Source organism: Sinocyclocheilus grahami, unplaced genomic scaffold (genome assembly GCF_001515645.1).
Source record: "Sinocyclocheilus grahami isolate Dianchi unplaced genomic scaffold, SAMN03320097.WGS_v1.1 scaffold55.1, whole genome shotgun sequence".
Classification (NCBI taxonomy): Eukaryota; Metazoa; Chordata; class Actinopteri; order Cypriniformes; family Cyprinidae; genus Sinocyclocheilus; species Sinocyclocheilus grahami.
This window is the reverse complement of record NW_015505234.1, coordinates 4655711-4673370: the sequence shown is the minus strand read 5'-3', so window position 1 is coordinate 4673370 and position 17660 is coordinate 4655711. Positions and strand designations below refer to the sequence as shown.

At 37.6% G+C, this 17660-nt stretch overlaps 3 protein-coding genes across 3 annotated transcripts; 2 read left to right on the top strand and 1 right to left on the bottom strand.

Moving 5' to 3' along the window:
* Positions 1-1365: 1365 nt before the first annotated feature.
* Positions 1366-6273, bottom strand: LOC107583841 (uncharacterized). Its single transcript, XM_016270190.1, has 6 exons — positions 6095-6273; positions 5089-5196; positions 4817-4956; positions 4508-4604; positions 2260-2384; positions 1366-2137 (listed from the first exon to the last, which is right to left on the bottom strand). Exons 1-6 carry the CDS (start codon positions 6177-6179, stop codon positions 1961-1963), a joined length of 732 nt encoding a protein of 243 aa, XP_016125676.1. The 5' UTR covers positions 6180-6273; the 3' UTR covers positions 1366-1960.
* Positions 6274-7373: 1100 nt separating this feature from the next.
* LOC107583897 (spermatogenesis-associated protein 2-like protein) lies at positions 7374-8603 on the top strand. The gene is made up of 3 exons (XM_016270250.1): positions 7374-7393; positions 7510-7846; positions 7956-8603. The coding sequence occupies exons 2-3, from the start codon at positions 7511-7513 to the stop codon at positions 8601-8603; spliced, it is 984 nt and encodes a 327-aa protein (XP_016125736.1). The 5' UTR covers positions 7374-7393; position 7510.
* On the top strand, positions 8590-16300 carry LOC107583840 (unconventional prefoldin RPB5 interactor 1-like). Its single transcript, XM_016270189.1, has 10 exons — positions 8590-9661; positions 9968-10046; positions 11356-11491; positions 11580-11671; positions 11780-11840; positions 11927-12110; positions 13077-13329; positions 14093-14244; positions 14346-14589; positions 14975-16300. Exons 2-10 carry the CDS (start codon positions 10044-10046, stop codon positions 15155-15157), a joined length of 1308 nt encoding a protein of 435 aa, XP_016125675.1. The 5' UTR covers positions 8590-9661; positions 9968-10043; the 3' UTR covers positions 15158-16300.
* The last annotated feature ends 1360 nt before the right edge of the window (positions 16301-17660 follow it).

The window sequence follows — 17660 nt, the reverse complement described above, 5'->3', positions numbered from 1 at the left end:
GTCGCCTGATGGGCAGATGGCTGGATTATTCCAAAAGTTTCCGGGCCAAAGGAGAAAACATGCCACTCTGAATCAGGAGGCTTAACCTCTGTCCTAGAATACCCTCTGTGTGGATGATGATTACTCTAATGGCTTCACTGTGTGACTTTGTCTATGGGTGGCCTTTTAAATACCTTCCAGTCCACTTGTCTTGTCCCTCTACAAAAATGTTCCAATCCCTGTCTGTGTTTTGGAGCTGGCACCCAAAATAACCAGTGACAAGCCTTGGGGTTAAACACCAAAACACAGCAAGAGTGGTTGGGGAAAGTTTGCAAACCCTGATCTTTGTGTTTCATTTGATATATAGAAATGGATAATATGATTAGAGTGATGCTTCCAGTCATTCACCAAAGATGGCGAGAGATGTGGTAAAATTTTGTAAAATTGCATATAAAAGCCATTAGGTTGCTCATCATAACTTACTGAGACTCACTTTTTGTGTTTTCTTATTGTGCCAGTATTGGTCTGAGATTTTGCATCCCTGATAGTTCCTGTTTTTAACTGTTCATATAATTAAAATTAATAATTTGCCCAAAAATGAAAAATTCTTACCCTCATGTCATTCAAAATAGCAGTTGTTTCATTGAAGAAAAAAAATAATACCCATTTGGAACAACATGAGGGTGAATAAATAATGACAGAGTTTTCATTTTGTGGTGAGCTATCCCTTCAAGTATGAGTTTTGAGTTTGAAAATATTGATGTCTTTTTGGCTTTCGAAGTGTACCGTCTCATGAAAAGGGATTTCATTGATTGCCAAAGTGGATACTTTGCTTTCCGTTGTTTTCAATTTTTCAATTCGCAAACTATTTTTGAAATAAGAACTCTAAGCCAGATTTGAATTAAATCCAGGCAACTAAAGTCATATCACACCCTCAGCATTGTGGCTCATGTCATGTTGGTTACTACTTCAAAGAAATTAGGAGTCTGGGAGATTTTCTCTTTTTTTTATTATTTAAATTTCCTCAGACACACAATATAAATGCCCCATGAATGGTTTTCCCTCAGACAAGTACTAAACCGAGTAACAGAAACTGTGTTTTGGTGGTATGAACAGAATGGCACACTTTTTGGTCTGTACTTAAGATATAAACAGATAATTCATCCAAAACATTTAAATTCTCAACATCTATTCAATCTAATATCTCATTTCAAACATATATGGTTTTCTTTCTTCAAGAATATTTAAAAAAATATATTTTTTTTTTGTTCCACAGAAGAAAGAGTGTTATACAGGTTTGGAACTGACATGAGGATGAAAAGTTTTAAGTTTTGAGTGAGCTATCGCTTTAATAAGCTGATGCAAAACTACAGTTGACAAACTGACAAAGCCTTTTCACCTCCTTCCCCCTTTAATTAGACACTTCACTAAATCCAGTGGCAAATTTAAATCCCTGTCACTAAAGCGTTAATGTAAATGTCATGATTACAGCAAACACAGACAACAATGTCCTCCACTTTAAAGGCCAGCCATTTCTGAACCCCTTGCCCCCTACACGCTTATTATGGGCCACACAGCTGGGAATATTTGGAGCCGTGGAAGCAACAGCCAGATAAGTTTTGAGTGAACGAGGGCAGGTAGTCACGCTACGGGGATGCAAGTGTGCCAACAATGTGCCATGTTTTTTCTCTTACTCTAACCGTGGAAAAGACCGAGTTTGTTTTCACATCCATCCTCACACGCGTCTCTCTACTTCAATGGCAAACAAGTCTGGGGCTACATTTATGCTCAGCTGCACTCCAAAGCATCTGTACTATTCCATTGGTTATGATATTGATTTGTTTTGAGCACAATGAGTATTTCAAGGCTATGACAAAGCTGGGGATTGTCAGTACAGAAATGTTTTATTGACATGCAATAAAACAATGCACGCATACTAACAGGATAAAGTGAATACAGAGGAAAATCCGATGGGCCTTGCTTACAGATTGCCCTCCAAGATAACAGTTTTTAGATCGGCAGGACAGCTCACGGGGAAGACGGTGTGGGACGTGTTGCGGCGCTCCACCAGCGTAGCCACGGCCTCCCCTAAATCCAAGTGGTTCAGGTACCCGGGGGCCATTCGGTCTGGGGCCGCAACACCTGTATTGATTTTCACCTGTTGGAAGATTATTAAGATGGGCATCATAGAGTAACAAATATGAGGAAATACTTTCATGTCATGGCTGGAATATAACCCCATGAGCTTGTCGTTGTGTTTAGAAGAGTTTGATGAGACACCTGGTTGACTTTGCATGGCACCTCTGGGTACTCCTCACGCAGAACCTGACAGAACGCCAGAGCACTGGCTGCCCCTACAGTCAGGAACCCTGTGCCCGGCATGAGAACTTTCTCTCCAGCACCTCCTGTATAACACAGAACGCATCTGGATAAGCAGGGGGAATAATTTACCTTTTGTTGCCACATCTACCTGATAATGGTTAGTGGATTGAGAAAATGTACTGGCCATGAAATTATATTTCATTTAAATGTTTTTGCCTTCTACATCTGGTTCCTATAGGAATCTGTCTCTCTCTATATGTATGTGTGTGTGTGTTTTCTTCCATTTATTTCCACAGTTCTTAAAAGAACCATTTTTTGAAGCACATTTTAACCAGACAAACCTTTTTCCACTATAAAAAAAATGTTGTCCATTGTAAAGGTTCCATCATGGATCACAAAGGTTCCAAAATGCTCAAAGAAATTTTTTTTTAAGAGTATATACATTGTTGCCGGCTATCTGACCAATGATGCCGTTTTACTGATTTGTGTTTTGAATTTGCTAAATTATAAATTTGGATTTGGATTTGGATTTTTAAAATTTTCAAAGTGAAAGTGAGTGACGTGTAGCCAAGTGTGTCCCATACTCAAAATTTGTGCTCTGCATTAGAGACCTCCGCTCCCGCAGAACTATATCTTATCTGGTCCCGCTCCCGCCCGCAAAAGCCTGCATAAAAGTAATCTATAAAGATTTTTTTCAGTACATCGAAGAAATTTACATGAAATGGTTCTGTAACATCTCCTAAGCTCCACAATATCCCAGCATAAAAACTCCCGATAAAATAATTGTTATTTAGGCCAATCATTTACATTTACATTTAGTCATTTAGCAGACACTTTTATCCAAAGCGACATACAAATGAGGACAATAAAAGCAGTCAAAACTAACAAAAGAGCAACAATAAGTGCAAATGACAAGTTTCAGTTAGCCTAACGCAGTACACGTAGCAAGATGTGTATATATATATATATATATATATATATATAGGCTATATATATAGGCTATTATACACACACACACAAAGAAAAACAAGTAGATAGAATAGAAAAAATAGAAAGCTAATGTGTTTTTTTTTTATAAAAAAAGAAGATAAATATAGATAAGTAGAATTAAAATAGAATAGAAAGTGTTAGAGTTAGAGGGTCAAATAAAGGTGGAACAGATGTGTTTTTAGTCGTTTCTTGAAGATGGTTAAGGACTCAGCTGCTCGGATTGAGTTGGGCAGGTCATTCCACCAGGAGGGAACAGTTAATGAAAAAGTCTGTGAAAGTGATTTTGTGCCTGTTTGAGATAATCATAATCTAATCATCAACATTCACAACAGAAAAGCAAGCATGGGCTGCTGCGTGCATGGTTTGGCATGGCAGAGTTCCTTTATTATCACTAAAATCTCAGTTAATCGCAATCTCATAACGCTTTGTTATAACACAATAAATATATGCACAATGAATCTTTCACAATGTCAACACTTCGTGTGTTAAAATGAGAGGATTTTGTGAGTAGATTCTATTGATTGGCCATTGTGTTCCAGAAATCAACAGCTGAGTCTGTGATTGGCTACATAAACACGCGTTATAAATAGAAACTATGCCTAGCTTGCACATGTCAATCATTTTAATGTTAATATTAGTTGTTCTTTTTGCTTTTGTGCAACAGATAAATAACAATGTATATGTTTTAGACACTTTATGTTTAGATCATTTCTATTTTGCGGGAGTCCCGCGAATCATTTATTCCTCCCGCATCCCGCACACACAGGAGTCTCTTACCGCCCGCACCCGCCCTCGCCCTCGCCCTCGCCCTCGCCGCACCCTGTTGCGTTGGGTCCCGCGGTAGTGCAAGTCTCTACTCTGCATTTAACCCATCCAAGTGCGCACACACCGAGCAGTAAGTGGTGAACACACACCCGTTTTTGCTGCAGCACCCGGGGAGCAGTTGGGGGTTTTGGTGACTTGCTCAAGTCGCGGTATTAAAGGTGGAAGAGAGTGCTGTACACTCACTCGCCCCACAATCCCTGCCGGTACCAAGACTCGAACCCGCAACCTTTGGTCCAACAAATCCGACTCTATAACCATTAGACCATGACTACCCGCAGGAAAAGACATTTGTGTCTTTTAAAATAGATTTACTAGTAAACTCACAATTATTTTTCACATATGACTAAATAATCTTAATTAAATATGTTTTGGAAGACAAATAATGACGTACCCGTGATAAACGTGTAGGTACAGTTCGGATCATCTTTCACCAGGCTAAAGAACGCTTTCCAAGACACAAAGGTGCTGAAAAGCAGAGTCTCAATAACCTGTTGATCAGAGAGGAAAGAGTTTTGAGCAATCAAATGATGGTGGAGATGCAGACCTAAGGATGAAAGTTTGGTTAGAATGCAAAACATGGATGGTGAAATGTTGTGCGTCATATAAGCACGTATAAACAATCACTGAAAGGATCGTGTTTAATATGTATGAATTAATATTGCATATAGAGGGCTTGCAAGGGTAAATGCTCTTCTCTTACCCAGTGCAGTTCTTTGAGGGGTTGGGTGTGTGGTGGACCTCCCTGCCACCAGCTGAAGCCCAGAGAGGACACCACATCTGTGATCTTTCCCACAGACTTAAGCAAGGCCTGTTTCACCTCCTCCGCTCCTTCTTCTGAGCCTGGTAGATTAGGAGAGTATTTCATTAGTCACAAACAATCCAAAATCAATGAGACCTTAAAATGTGTAGAATTGCAAAGATAACACACACCAAAAAAATTAAATAAAAGTTGCAAAAGGAGAAGCTACATACCAACATTCCCCACTAAAGTGGTCAGGTTACTTTTTGTGCTAGCTGAAACAAACCCCTTGAGTTTCTCCAAGTTGCTGCTGTCTCTGGAGATCACAGCAACCTTGAAACCTAAATATGTGTTTGCATAGTTTACCACACATGCTAATGCTTTAAAAAAAAGAAAGCTTTGCTGAAGATCAAACTGAAGGGGATGCCCAGAGCCAAACAGCAGCAAAAGTGATATGCAGCTGTATAAAGCAAGGTTCGTTATATGTATACCAATGTGAGAAGTGCAAAGGTGTGCACAGTCCATTTTGTGACTATTATAAGGAGTGCAAAAATAAAGGACATAATTTAGCTCTGTGCCATTTTAAGACTGAAGACCTTTATTCAGCACAAAACCAGCTCAGAATGACCAAGGAAAAATCAAAAGATTCACTCGAGACACATTTTTGTATGATGAATTCTTCTTCTGGTTCATTTTTGGTGTGCTATGACTGTCAGTTGATCCATGAACACAACTGTGATTTTATTAAAGCATGCCGATTTAATCACCGTATTCAGTCTACGGGGACAGTGCAGCCCCCTCAAGGAGAAAGAGTGAATGTTCAAAAGAGAAACACATGTCTTTCTTCTGCACATCATATGCAGTACCCCCAGGAGACGGTTGGATCCGAAACACCTAATGCACCAATACCATATCACCGTGATTGCTTGAAAGCTAACCAAACTTTTAAAAGAAAGGAAAACGTTTAATCAATTCAGAATTAAATTACGGAATCAGAATTGAGATCTGAATTTAAAACATCTAATAGGGGTGGATATATAATTGTTTTCCTATTCATAAATGCACAGATAATAATAATAATAATAATAGTTACTGCTGCTATAAATAAAATAAATAATATAATTTATATAATAATATAAATATATATATAAATAATATTTAATATATATATATATATTTTTTAAATAAAATTAATGCTTACTGTTATATATTAAATGTAAATACTTAATATGCTCTTACCCCTGTCCAGGAGAGCTTTCACTATCCCGGAGCCGACAGTTCCTGCTCCACCGAGCGCTAAAACCACCCTGTCCCCGTTTGACATCGCGAACACAACCGCTGCAGCAGTGCAGACGCCCGAGATTGATTATGCTTTAGTTTATGGGCTTCATGTCTCCTGCTGCTCAAGATCTTTAAATGGAACCGCAGCCAGATACCACGCCCCTTTCAGAATGACACGCCCACCTAATTATGCATTCTTTTATCCTTTACCACAATTCAATTACAGTTTCAAAGAAACTATTTTTCAGGAAAATTATAAATGTTGCGGCTGAAAAACAAATCTGATATTGTAGTGAATAACAGTAATATCATCATGTCAGTAGGAAAGGTTGTAATAATTAAGTTTGATACCAAGGCCAGGTCCTGATATTACCAACAGTTTCTATCATATATTATAGCGCCCTCTTGTGAACTAGCACTGGTAGATACACTCAATTGAATAATCATCGCAAACTGCACATTTAGAGTTGTATAAACTGCGAATAAATTATTGTAGCTATTTTATTCACAAAATGAGAGATGCCTCGGTGTTTCAGACTTGGAATAAGGAACAGGGATCTCAAGATTGATAGGGAATACTTTTCATATATGACAAATGCAAATTTACACCGGGTTTTCTTATTACTTTTTATTCTATTTATTTTTATACTATATTTACTCATTTAATTTTCTTTACTTATTTAGTTTGTAAGGTTTGACGACACTGCAACCCTAAAAATCTTCACGTGAGCCGAATACGGAAGTGATGTCAAGAAAGTTTCTGCACTGGGAAACAGCGACGCTCTTCAAAGCAGGTTTTAGTTGGACGTTGATCGTCGATCAAGTAATGAATTTAGTTTAGTTGATTCGATACAGTCTAGTGTGAACGGCGTTAGTCGTGTGTCAAGAGCTTTGTTGATTTGAATTTAACGAGTCAGTGGCTGTGGTTTTGGTTTGGAAAGGCATGATGCGTAATCTTTAAGCATTTAGCGTAGTTTATGCCATTTATTGTTCAACAATGTGCTATACATTTAATATACTTTTAAAAATCTGAATTTAATGAATTGTGTAAGACGGTGGTTTCAGGTAATCTGATGGAACTGTGTTTTCGAGCTTCACTTTCACTTTAGTCTGTTGATCTAGAAGTAGTATTGTAGATGGTTTTTAATAGTTTACATTTTTACATATATTCAATCACTGTTAAGATTGAACTGAAATGTCATCTTTAAATTACATTTTGTATAGTTTTTTGTTGTCTTCACCCGACTATACATGGTGGTTATGCAAAATATAAACTTGCTATATTGTTTCTGTATATCTGTTGTGATTATTGACATGTTTAATGATTATAATTTGGTTGACAATAAATAAACGTCCAATATTCTTTCTTCTAGGATGAATTCTGCGTATTACAAGACAGAAGATGGCCACATTAATAGGTACCAGACTAACTTGGAGAGACAAATTGAAAAGGGGGATCAATGTTTGGTGTGCAGGAATGAGGAACTTTGTAAGGACGTCAAGATGCTCCTTCACAATGGCAATGCCCAGAAGATACATCATCTGCATGGATTAGATTCACTGGCAGTGATGGAAAAATCTCTCTACGCATTTCCCTCTGAAACTGGCCAAATGGGGCTTGAAAAACTTACCAAGGCCTTTGAAGTGTTGGAGCTCGCTGCTTTAAACCTCTACGTCTACCCCTGGAGAAGAGAGTACAGACTGGTGAAGGTATGTGGAAATACTGGTGCTCCACCTATAGAGCTAGATTTTTAACAGTCTCTTTGACATTTGTTTGTTTGTTTTCACCACCTTTAAATAGTCTCTTCCTTCTCGCCAGATGTTTTCAGGTATGTTCACTCATTCGATCAAACCTGCACTAACACTTCAGCAGGCTAAAGAGCTGTTTGGTTTGCTTGGATACCAGGCCTCAAGTCCTAAAGAAGAAGAGGAGTTGGCGCTGAACTCCAAACTCGTTCCTACTGATTTCTTACTCAGCCTTGCATGTGGCTTCTTCACTGCCCGGATGGAGTGCCAGCTGCTACTTTCGGCCTTGGGCTCGGTGGACAGAGGTGTGGAGTGGGTTCTACAGCTAGTTAAGGAGAGGCAGGCGGGCCACAGTTTTCAGGTAGCACTAGAGTACACCAAGAGAAAGGCAGATGCTGCTAGTGTTTCAGATGCCATCCTGACAGGTGGCATGGACACTGAGCTGGATCTGTACACAGAGCAGACAGATGCTTCTCGCGTGACATCCACGTCTTGTTCACCACCTCACTCTTCTTATATGCAACCAAAAGAGGCTGATCTAAGCAAGCCTTTACAGAAAGAGACCTCACGGTCAAACATGGGGAATAATGAGGATGCAAGGCAGGGAGGACCACTCAAAAGTCCAGGTCCGAAGGAAAGCTTTGCTGAAGATCAAACTGAAGGTGATGCCCAGAGCCAAGCGGCAGCAAAAGTCATGCGTGTTTCTGATACATTGCAATAAAAAGCATGTACATATTTATATGCAATGTGCCTCAGTAATGTTAACAGTAAATTCTTTATGTATAGCTAGCAAACGATCTTTATTCTAGCACATGTTGTCCACGTTGCCAAAATGCATACAGCAAGCAAAAGCTTACTGTACTGTTACAGTAGGAAGTTTACATGCTGTGAAATGACTCTATGTGAAGGTAAGGGTTAACTGGCCTATTTATATTTGCATGGTATTTTGAGTGACTTGAGTAGGTGAAAGGCAAAGAAACTGTATATTACCGATGTGTTGACACTGGAGGATAAACCTTAGATGGCCAGATATGAAAGCTACATTTGTACTGCTTTCTTTACAGTCTCCAAAACTGGTGGCTTTTTCTTTGGAAGATCTGGAAACTTCTGTGTTGCACTACTCTAAGCCACATGTCTTTTAAAAGAGAAAATAAGACAAACAAAACACATAGTGCATGTTGTTAGACATGCTTTATATTGTTTTATTGGTGGGTGAATCTCTTAAAAGACAAACCTCTGTCATATTGCATGCCAATATGAAAACAACAATTGAAAAGCAGAAAAAGAATCTAACTTTTAAATTATATTTTGCAAAAATAAAAGTAAGCCTATTTTTATTAGCATTAAGATGATTTGAACTGACATTATTTTCATGACATTCAAGCACATTAACCTTGAAATGTTAATTGTCGTAATGCCAAAACAATCTCATTATTATTACTGTAATAGGAAACATCATATGTTTATACAAGTAAATGTGTCTGAGTCTACAGACTATTTTTCACATTGCCATAAATACATCGGTTTGCACTTGCTCTCTCTCCATAAATATGCATTACAGGATACCTTCTCTCTACATCTCATTAGAAACTTTCAGGACTGTCATTCACTCTCTCTCTATAATGGCCAATTCACATTACCAGAATAATACAGATCGTTTAGCAGTGATTGTCACTGGCTGTCTGTGGCATTTTGGGAATCTCAGCGGTAATGAAATGACAAATTGTCACTGTTTCCACAACAGGTGGTGAAAGATTGCAGAAGTCAAATTGAGCACTGGTGAGTGTCCTTGTGCAATTTAACAGCTCTCTGACATGCATAACGTTATTATCATTCATTGTTGCATGTTAGTTTGTCATTGGTTGGTTATTGGTTGTTGAATGTTTAAATTTGGAATGGAAATGCTATTTATACTGTGAATCGCTAGATAGATGTTGATGGTTATGACAAGATTTGACAGGCTTTTGTTATATTCCTTTTCAGTATTTTAAAAAGATTTTCAGTAGGTAGGACGAAAATAGAGCTTGTGTGTCAACAAACAAACAATTTCCTTTTAGAAGATTCATTTTTCTCTGTGACTGACAGGAATAAAGTGGAAAAAGACTATGAATTTCTTCAAGACCGCCTCAGGACTTTGCCTGACAAGTTGTCTTATGATATTATGGTATGGTGTCACTTTTCAAATTACTAATGCACCCAAATTAATCTTCACATCTAGATACACAAACATTTTCTCTGCCTGAGCAACAAAATATTAAGTTATCAACAGAGTATTATTCACACAGTTTTAGCCTATTTTAAAGGGGTTATCCGATGCTACATGCACTTTTACAAGTTGTTTGAACTGAAATGCAACCACCCTATAATGATAAAAATCTACCCAGTTCTTTTTTTTTTAATCTACTAAAATCTTTACCCCTTTCTCAAGTCGAGCCGATCTCAGATGCCTGTCTGTGTGATGTCACACAGACAGGCCCCTCCCACGATAGTTTGATTGACAGTAGCGTGGCGTCTAAAGTAAGTGGCGTCTTACTTTAGACCCGCCCTGAGTGACTGTCATCAGTCCGCCATTGTTTCACCGCTGGAGCAGATGTAGACAAGAATGACTCCTAAGTGATTGAGGTGTTCTGTTGTTGGATGTAATAATGAACATAACAGTAGTCATTTACTCCCGACATCTGAGCCGCTGAAGACGCAGTGGATTACGTTTGTTTCTGAAGAGAATGCGCCCCCACGATCTACATAAATGTGTTTATGTTCGTGCGAATCATTCGTGATCTAGCTTCACCTACAGAAGAAGTGAGTATACGTTTTTTTTTAAATAATGTGCTAATTAGCAAGTTTCACGATGAATGCGTCTAAAGTAAACAGTCCCTCAGAGAGCGGCTTGAAAGAGAGGGGCGGGGTCAGCACAGCTCATTAACATTTAAAGGACAATGCTACAAAACAAAAAACTTTTTGACAGGGTAAAAAAAAATGTGTTTTTTACACTACCATTGAAAAATTTTAACCAAACTATGTTACAGACTTTTCATTAAGACCCTAAAGAATCAACTTGCGTCTGATGACCCCTTTAAGACCTGTTTACGTCAAGGACAATAGCTATAACCGTAAAGTTTTAATAATCTTTGTTATTCTATGAGACTAGGAAAGTTCACACCACAACTATAACGATAGTGACATAGAGGAACAATATCGTTGGAATCACTTTGAACATTTTCTAGCTGATGAATGATAAAAACATTAACAGCCAATCAGAGCTTGAGCATTTAAAGTGACAGGCAACTTAATTGCAGTGCATGTTTATAATAACAGAACCTAATGTGTGTTGCTGTGGTAGATGTGTAGTTGTCATGATAGTTATCATGCTCGGAGTGAACAGGCCTTTACTTGTCAGATTTGAAAGTGAAAGTGTCACTATTACTTTAAGGCTTGATTTTGCTCATCATTTGGATGTTTTTTCAACATGATAGGTACCATTTGGTCCCTTGGCTTTCATGCCTGGAAAGCTAGTTCACACTAATGAGTTAACGGTGCTCCTCGGGGATAACTGGTTTGCAAAGTGTTCTGCCAAACAAGCCGACACTCTTGTGGAACACAGAAAGAAACGTGAGTTCATTTCTATTCTATTAATATTTTCCATTGACCAGTTTGGAAAAATCCATACAGCTTGACCTGATATATGTTATTTTTCCAGATGTCAAAAATGCGCTAGATGACTTACAGAAAGTGATGAAGAACTTTCAGAATAAAGCCGACTTTACAGATGATCTGGAAAAACTGGCTGGTGTAAGTGTCCGAACCATGACCTCATTGCCATGTGACATTATATGGAAACCTTATACTGATGTTTTCTTCTCTGGAAGAAACAATCATGTCTGCTCTTTTTATTAACAGGATACTGAAGATTTTGTAGACATTAGAGAAGAGGTAATAAATGAGGAAGAATTTACCAAAGGTAATTCTAGTTTTTCAGGTTAGCTTTTGTGTTATCAGGTTGTTTTATCTTCTGTTGATAATTTACTCCCTATTGTGCTTCCACAGGAAAACGTTTGGCCCACAAACCCAATTCTAAACCGAAGCAGGAGTATTTGTCGGAGCTGGAAGAGGACACAGAGAAGAAAGAAGGTGATGAAGAGAGAACGACAGGGCTGCTGTCAGAGGAGGAGCTGTGGGCCCGACTTGATGAACTAGAGCGTGAGGAGGAACTTCAAGATGAGAGATACCGGTAAAATATTGAATTTCCACAAAAAATATCAAGCAGCACAAATGTTTTCAACATTGATAGTCATAAGAAATGTGTCTTGAGCACCAAAACAACCTATTAGTGATTTCTGAAGGATCACGTGACACTGAAGACTGGAGTAATGGTTACTGAAAATTAAACTTTAATATCACAGGAATAACTGACATTTTAAAATGGTAACACTTTAGTATATAGACCAGTTAACTGATGTTAACTAGTTGCTTAATAGCATGCGTATTATTAACATATTGGCTGTTTATTAGTGCTTATAAAGCACATATTCTGCATGACCATATTCTACATCCCCAATACCTAAACTTAACTACCATACTAACTATTACTAAGCAGCCAATTAGGAGTTTGTTTAGGGAAAAGTCGTTGTTAATTGCGAGAATTAGACTTTAAAAATAAAGTGTGACCTAAAATATATTAAAAAAGAAAACCGTTATTTTCAATGGTAATCATATTTCACACTTTTATTGGTTTTACTGTATTTTTTAAATCAAGTAAATGCATCCAAGGTGAGCAAGAGAGGCTTCTTTCAGAAACAATAAGTTTTACCAACCTTAAAACTTTTGAACAGCAATGTATAAGTGCGCAAATGATACTAGCTAATAATTGTTTCCTATGTGACACAAGGTGATGTTTCTCCAGTGTTTAAAATAAAGTATTGGCGCATAGCATTAAAATGGAAATCAACCCCAGATATCCCAATTATATTTTTAAAAGAAAAATCCCAGTAATCTTATCCGGTAATCACAAACTTTACAGAAAGGTCATGGGAAATTGATTGATCTAAAAGTGTTGAAACCCCGTTTATCATACCACATATGCATACATCTTTAGGTAAACTGAAAGTGCAATATACATAAAGAAAAAGTAGCTGTTGCACAAACTTTTTAATAGTGTGCTTATAGATTTGTTCTATTTTTTCCCCCGTTCTACTAGATTGGACAGCACAGACACTAATGGAGAAGACACCACTTCCTCCTCAGAGGAAGAGAAGGAAGCAGAAGGTGGCAGCAGTGTCCAAGTTAATGGCCATCAGAAGGAAAATGGCTGGGTACCATCATCTATCACAAGTCAGATGAACGGCACTAATGGCTCACACCCTGAGGATGAGGAGGAGGAAGATTGTGATGAGGAATCAGGCAATGGTCTTCCAACTATCTATTTTTCTCATACTGCGGAATTCAAAAAGGTTAGTCGAGTGCTACATAAACCCCTTTTAGATAGTCCTACATAAGACGAAGATCAAATAAATGCTGCTCTTTTGACATTTTTTATTCATCAAAGAATTTTGCGTGCTCAAGTTCATTATTTCAAATGTAGACATGCGGCAAGCACACACAAATAGAGAGCGATGCGGTCGCGACACGCTGGTTTTTTTCCAGGCGCGTCTGCGTCGCAGCGATTATAAAACATGCTTAGCAACGGCAGGTCCCAAGCACTTTGGAAATGAAGGAGAAAGCTAGGTGTGACATGTGAACGACCCCTTTGTTTCCACAAAAAATATTAAACAGCAGCACTGTTTTCAACATTGATAATAAGAAATGTTTCTTGAGCAGCAAATCAGCATATTAGAATGATTTCTGAAGGATCATGTGACACTGAAGACTGGAGTAATGATGCTGAAAATTCAGTGTTGTTATTACAGGAATAAATTACATTTTAAAATATTTGAAAGCAGAACAGAATTATTTTAAATTGTAATGATATTTCACATTTTACTGTTTGTACTGTATTGTTGATGAAATAAAAAAAATAAATCAGCCTTGGTAAACCTAAGAAGCTTCTTTCAAAATCATAAAAAAATAATAATAATCTTACCGACCCCAAACTTTTGAACAGTAGTGTATATTAACCTTTTTTTTTTTTTGCATTGAATTACTTTCTCCTGTGTGTCTTGAAAATAAAACGATTTGCATAATTCTTTCTTTCCATTGTCCTTTTTCCCTGTGAAGGTCAGGATAAATACAGGAAAGAACACCACTCTAAAATTCAGCGAAAGAAATGAACAAAAGGCACAAGCCAAGCGGAAAAAAAAAAGTGGCAAAAGTAACGGCCTTTCTCCTCATGAAAGTTACAAGATCACAAGCCCAGCAGACATTTATAGGTAACAGCCTAATGGGAAACATAATCTATTTTTATTGCTGTATTAAAACAAATCATGTTTGTTTTTTATCGGTTCAGTTTCAACGCAGTGTTTGTTTGTAGGGTGTTTGTGGATTTGGTGAATGGAGAGCCGATACCACGCAAGTCCATTTTGAAGTCCCGCAGCCGTGAGAACAGCGTGTGCAGCGACACCAGCGAAAGCAGCACAGCTGACTTTGAAGAGCGCCGTGCGGCTTTTGGACGCTCGTGGAGCCATGATGACGCCACACACAGTGATACCAGCGATGGCATTACAGAGGAGGAAAGCCCCACTGGAACGAGCCCCCGCACTAACGGACGCTTTGAGGTACAGAAGACTTGTTGCTGTTGGTTAAAGTCTGCATGAAATGGAAATTCACCCAATCTATATTCTAATTGCATGTTATTGATCTTATTGTGAATGATCTATTCACTGTAGTGCAACGTGATTTTAAAAACCACTCAAAATACTGCAGCAACACCATAGAAATGCCCTAGCAACTACACAGAATAGACTGGAAGCCCCAGCATCATGTCAGCAAGTTTCACATGGAAAAGCAGCAGTCAAAAACTGTAAACTTTTATTGTTTATATATCTTGTGACAAAGTATTTTTATTTCTTTACCAGTCCAGAAATGATATTAAATGCATTGTTTTTTTAATATGTCTTGCTCAGAAACAATATTCTCATTAAATGTCTTTTTGTGTTTTAGGCTTTTACAGGCACAGTGATTGAAAAGGATCCCCTGCCTTGCTCCATCCCACACCTGACCATCGCCCCTCCTGCCTTACCCACAATCCCCGAGAGAAAGCTGGAGGAGGTGGGCCCCGAAGCTCTTCAGGAGCCACCCAAGAGGATGTCCAAGTTTAAAGCTACACGGTTGCATCAGACATGAGTTCATCTCATCAACACAACTTTTAAATTCGGTTTTGTACAACAGTAACTCCTATAGTCTGACTTTCTCACTAGCTGTCCTCTTCCTCTGTCCTCCACACTACTTCTATACTGTCATCTATCTGGTTTTTGTTACATGCACCCTGGATATTTTATTTGCTCTGTAAGAGTAATTAATAGAGATGATAAATGATTTCTCTACAATTAGCTTTTTTATATGCCAGATGGTTTGTTTAAAAGGATAGTTCACCAGAAAATTAAAACTGTCATCATTTACTCACCTCTTGTCTTTGCTGTATGATGTTTTTTCTTCTGTGGAACAGGAAGTTATTTTGAAGGAAGTTGGAAATCGTTGTTTCACAGAAGAAAGTCATACAGGTTTGGATCTTCATGAGATTGATTAAATGATGACAGAATTTTCTTTTTGTGTGTATGATCAAACCCTTTAATTTAGGAAAATGCTGCACATTTTGGTATCTTTTGTGTGTTTTAGTATAGATAAATAATAGTTAAAAATAGAATGGGAAAAAAATTAAATCCTAAAATGTTTTCAAGACAAACAATATAGTAGTGCTAGTGACATCATGACTACTGTCATTGTTGTGATGTGGTCTATGATGTGGATTTTTTTGGGAAAATGCTTTATCAAAGTTAATTCTCATTTTGTTAATTCATGACGTTTATGTGCAACTTTGACCTATGTTGGTCATGAAATAGCTGCCAATTTCTGTCAGCATAAAAAAAAATATATATATATAATTTCTGAACTTAGTCTCAGATTCTCTCATCTCTTTTTTTATCTTGTTTACAGAGTTTTGGCTTTGTACATCAGCTTTTTTTGTGACTGCCGGAAAAATGTTGTGGTAACTGAAAAGGAGAAACAATAAATGATTTTGACTGTATAAGTGTTTTAATTGGTCATTAGGACATTATTCATTTGGTTTCGGTTCTACACAGGACGTTCATTTGTGCATTTATTTTTGTGCATGAAACAAGTGGCGGTTTTACTGATGAAGCAACTCCTTTGTCATTGTGGTGGTGTTCAGTCAGAACCTTTAGAGGGCACTAAAGCCTTTAACTTTTTTATCTTTAAAAATCAAAGCCAAAACAAGTTGATGCCTATGGAGAGGGGGAAAAAACTATAGACATTTAGCAGCTGAATCTTGGGCTTCAAATATTACCAACAAAAAAATGTTTAGGCTTGTAAGATTTGGTGTTTTTATATAAGCATTCTTTTTAAATGTTATAAAATATTTAGAATTAAATAATTCAATAAATTATTTTGAATGTAAACTTTGGGCCAACATATATATGGCAGCATGTCTTTGAGTTATTAATGTAATCGAAGGCAATTATATATTTGTGTTGAATGATGCAGTATCTCACAATAAATCAATCACGGGCACATCTCTACAGTCGTTTACAAGGTTCACAATGTGGCATTCAAGAAACGTAGTTCAGCCTTCTTGGAAACAAATGTGTCAGAATAATCCAAAAACAAGATGACTCAAGAGTGCTTCATTATTACTTCTGGCATTTAAAGGCAAGGATGGAGTATTTCTGAGGAGGACTGGCTCCATCAATGCCTTTGTTTGCACCGGTATCAGTCATTTGTGTTTGACTGCAGACTTATCCATCAGCACATTGACATTTGGATGTGGACAGGTTCTGAGTCAGCAGCTGGGCTGAACACAGCTTAGTCCATTCAATTAATTTCTGTCTGGAAAGACTGAATGATCACCTCAAATAAAAAAAATTTCAACCATGATCTTCATGCTTAAAATGGCTTAGAGTTGATTTTTGATGTCATTTAGCAGGGCTGTTGCGAAAAACTCTGAAAGTCATGAGAGATATTTCACATAGAATCTTATACAGCAGGCTTTAAAGAAATAGTACACTCAGAAGATACAAATTATCTTACCATAAACCTTAATCAGGTTAGACGCCATATTGAATTTTAAAGTAGTAGTTCACTTCCAGAATGAAAATTCTGTCATCATTTACTCACCCTCCACTTGTTCCAAACCTGTTTGAGTTCCTTTGTTCTGTTGAACACTAAAGAAGATATATTGAAAGATGTTAGTATCCGAACAGTTGATGGGCACCATTGACATCAATAGTAGGGGAAAAGATACTATGGAAGTCAATGGTGCCCATCAACTGTTCGGATACCAACATTTTTTCAAAATATCATCTTTTGTGTTCAACAGAAGAAAGAAACTCATTCAGCTTTGGAACAAGTGGAAGGTAAATCATGACAGAATTTTCATTCTGGAAGTGAACTTCTTTTATCCTGCATGATAGTCCTAGTCTTTATAATGGCACACACTGTATAAAGGTCCTAAATCAGGTAATTTTCATAACTTTGAAAGTTTTTTTTTTTTCTTCTAAGAAGGCTTTTCGTCAGCTGCACACTCGGTGCAGTATGTTGTCAAACAATAGTAGCTACAATCCATTGAACAGACTGTACTTCCATCTTGCACAGCCTCATTCCTGTCAAAAAT

What these genes read in the sequence shown, in the direction of transcription:
- LOC107583841 (XM_016270190.1), bottom strand. Translation starts at nt 6,179, where the DNA reads ATGTCAAACGGGGACAGGGTGGTTTTAGCGCTCGGTGGAGCAGGAACT. An exon ending in CACTTTAGTGGGGAATGTTG is followed by an intron (nt 4,957 to 5,088) that starts GTATGTAGCTTC and finishes CTAATCTACCAG; the next exon opens with GCTCAGAAGAAGGAGCGGAG. An exon ending in TACCTACACGTTTATCACGG is followed by an intron (nt 2,385 to 4,507) that starts GTACGTCATTAT and finishes TGTGTTATACAG; the next exon opens with GAGGTGCTGGAGAGAAAGTT.
- LOC107583897 (XM_016270250.1), top strand. Translation starts at nt 7,511, where the DNA reads ATGAATTCTGCGTATTACAAGACAGAAGATGGCCACATTAATAGGTAC. An exon ending in GAGAGTACAGACTGGTGAAG is followed by an intron (nt 7,847 to 7,955) that starts GTATGTGGAAAT and finishes CCTTCTCGCCAG; the next exon opens with ATGTTTTCAGGTATGTTCAC.
- LOC107583840 (XM_016270189.1), top strand. An exon ending in ATACTGCGGAATTCAAAAAG is followed by an intron (nt 13,330 to 14,092) that starts GTTAGTCGAGTG and finishes TTCCCTGTGAAG; the next exon opens with GTCAGGATAAATACAGGAAA. An exon ending in GCACTAACGGACGCTTTGAG is followed by an intron (nt 14,590 to 14,974) that starts GTACAGAAGACT and finishes TTTGTGTTTTAG; the next exon opens with GCTTTTACAGGCACAGTGAT.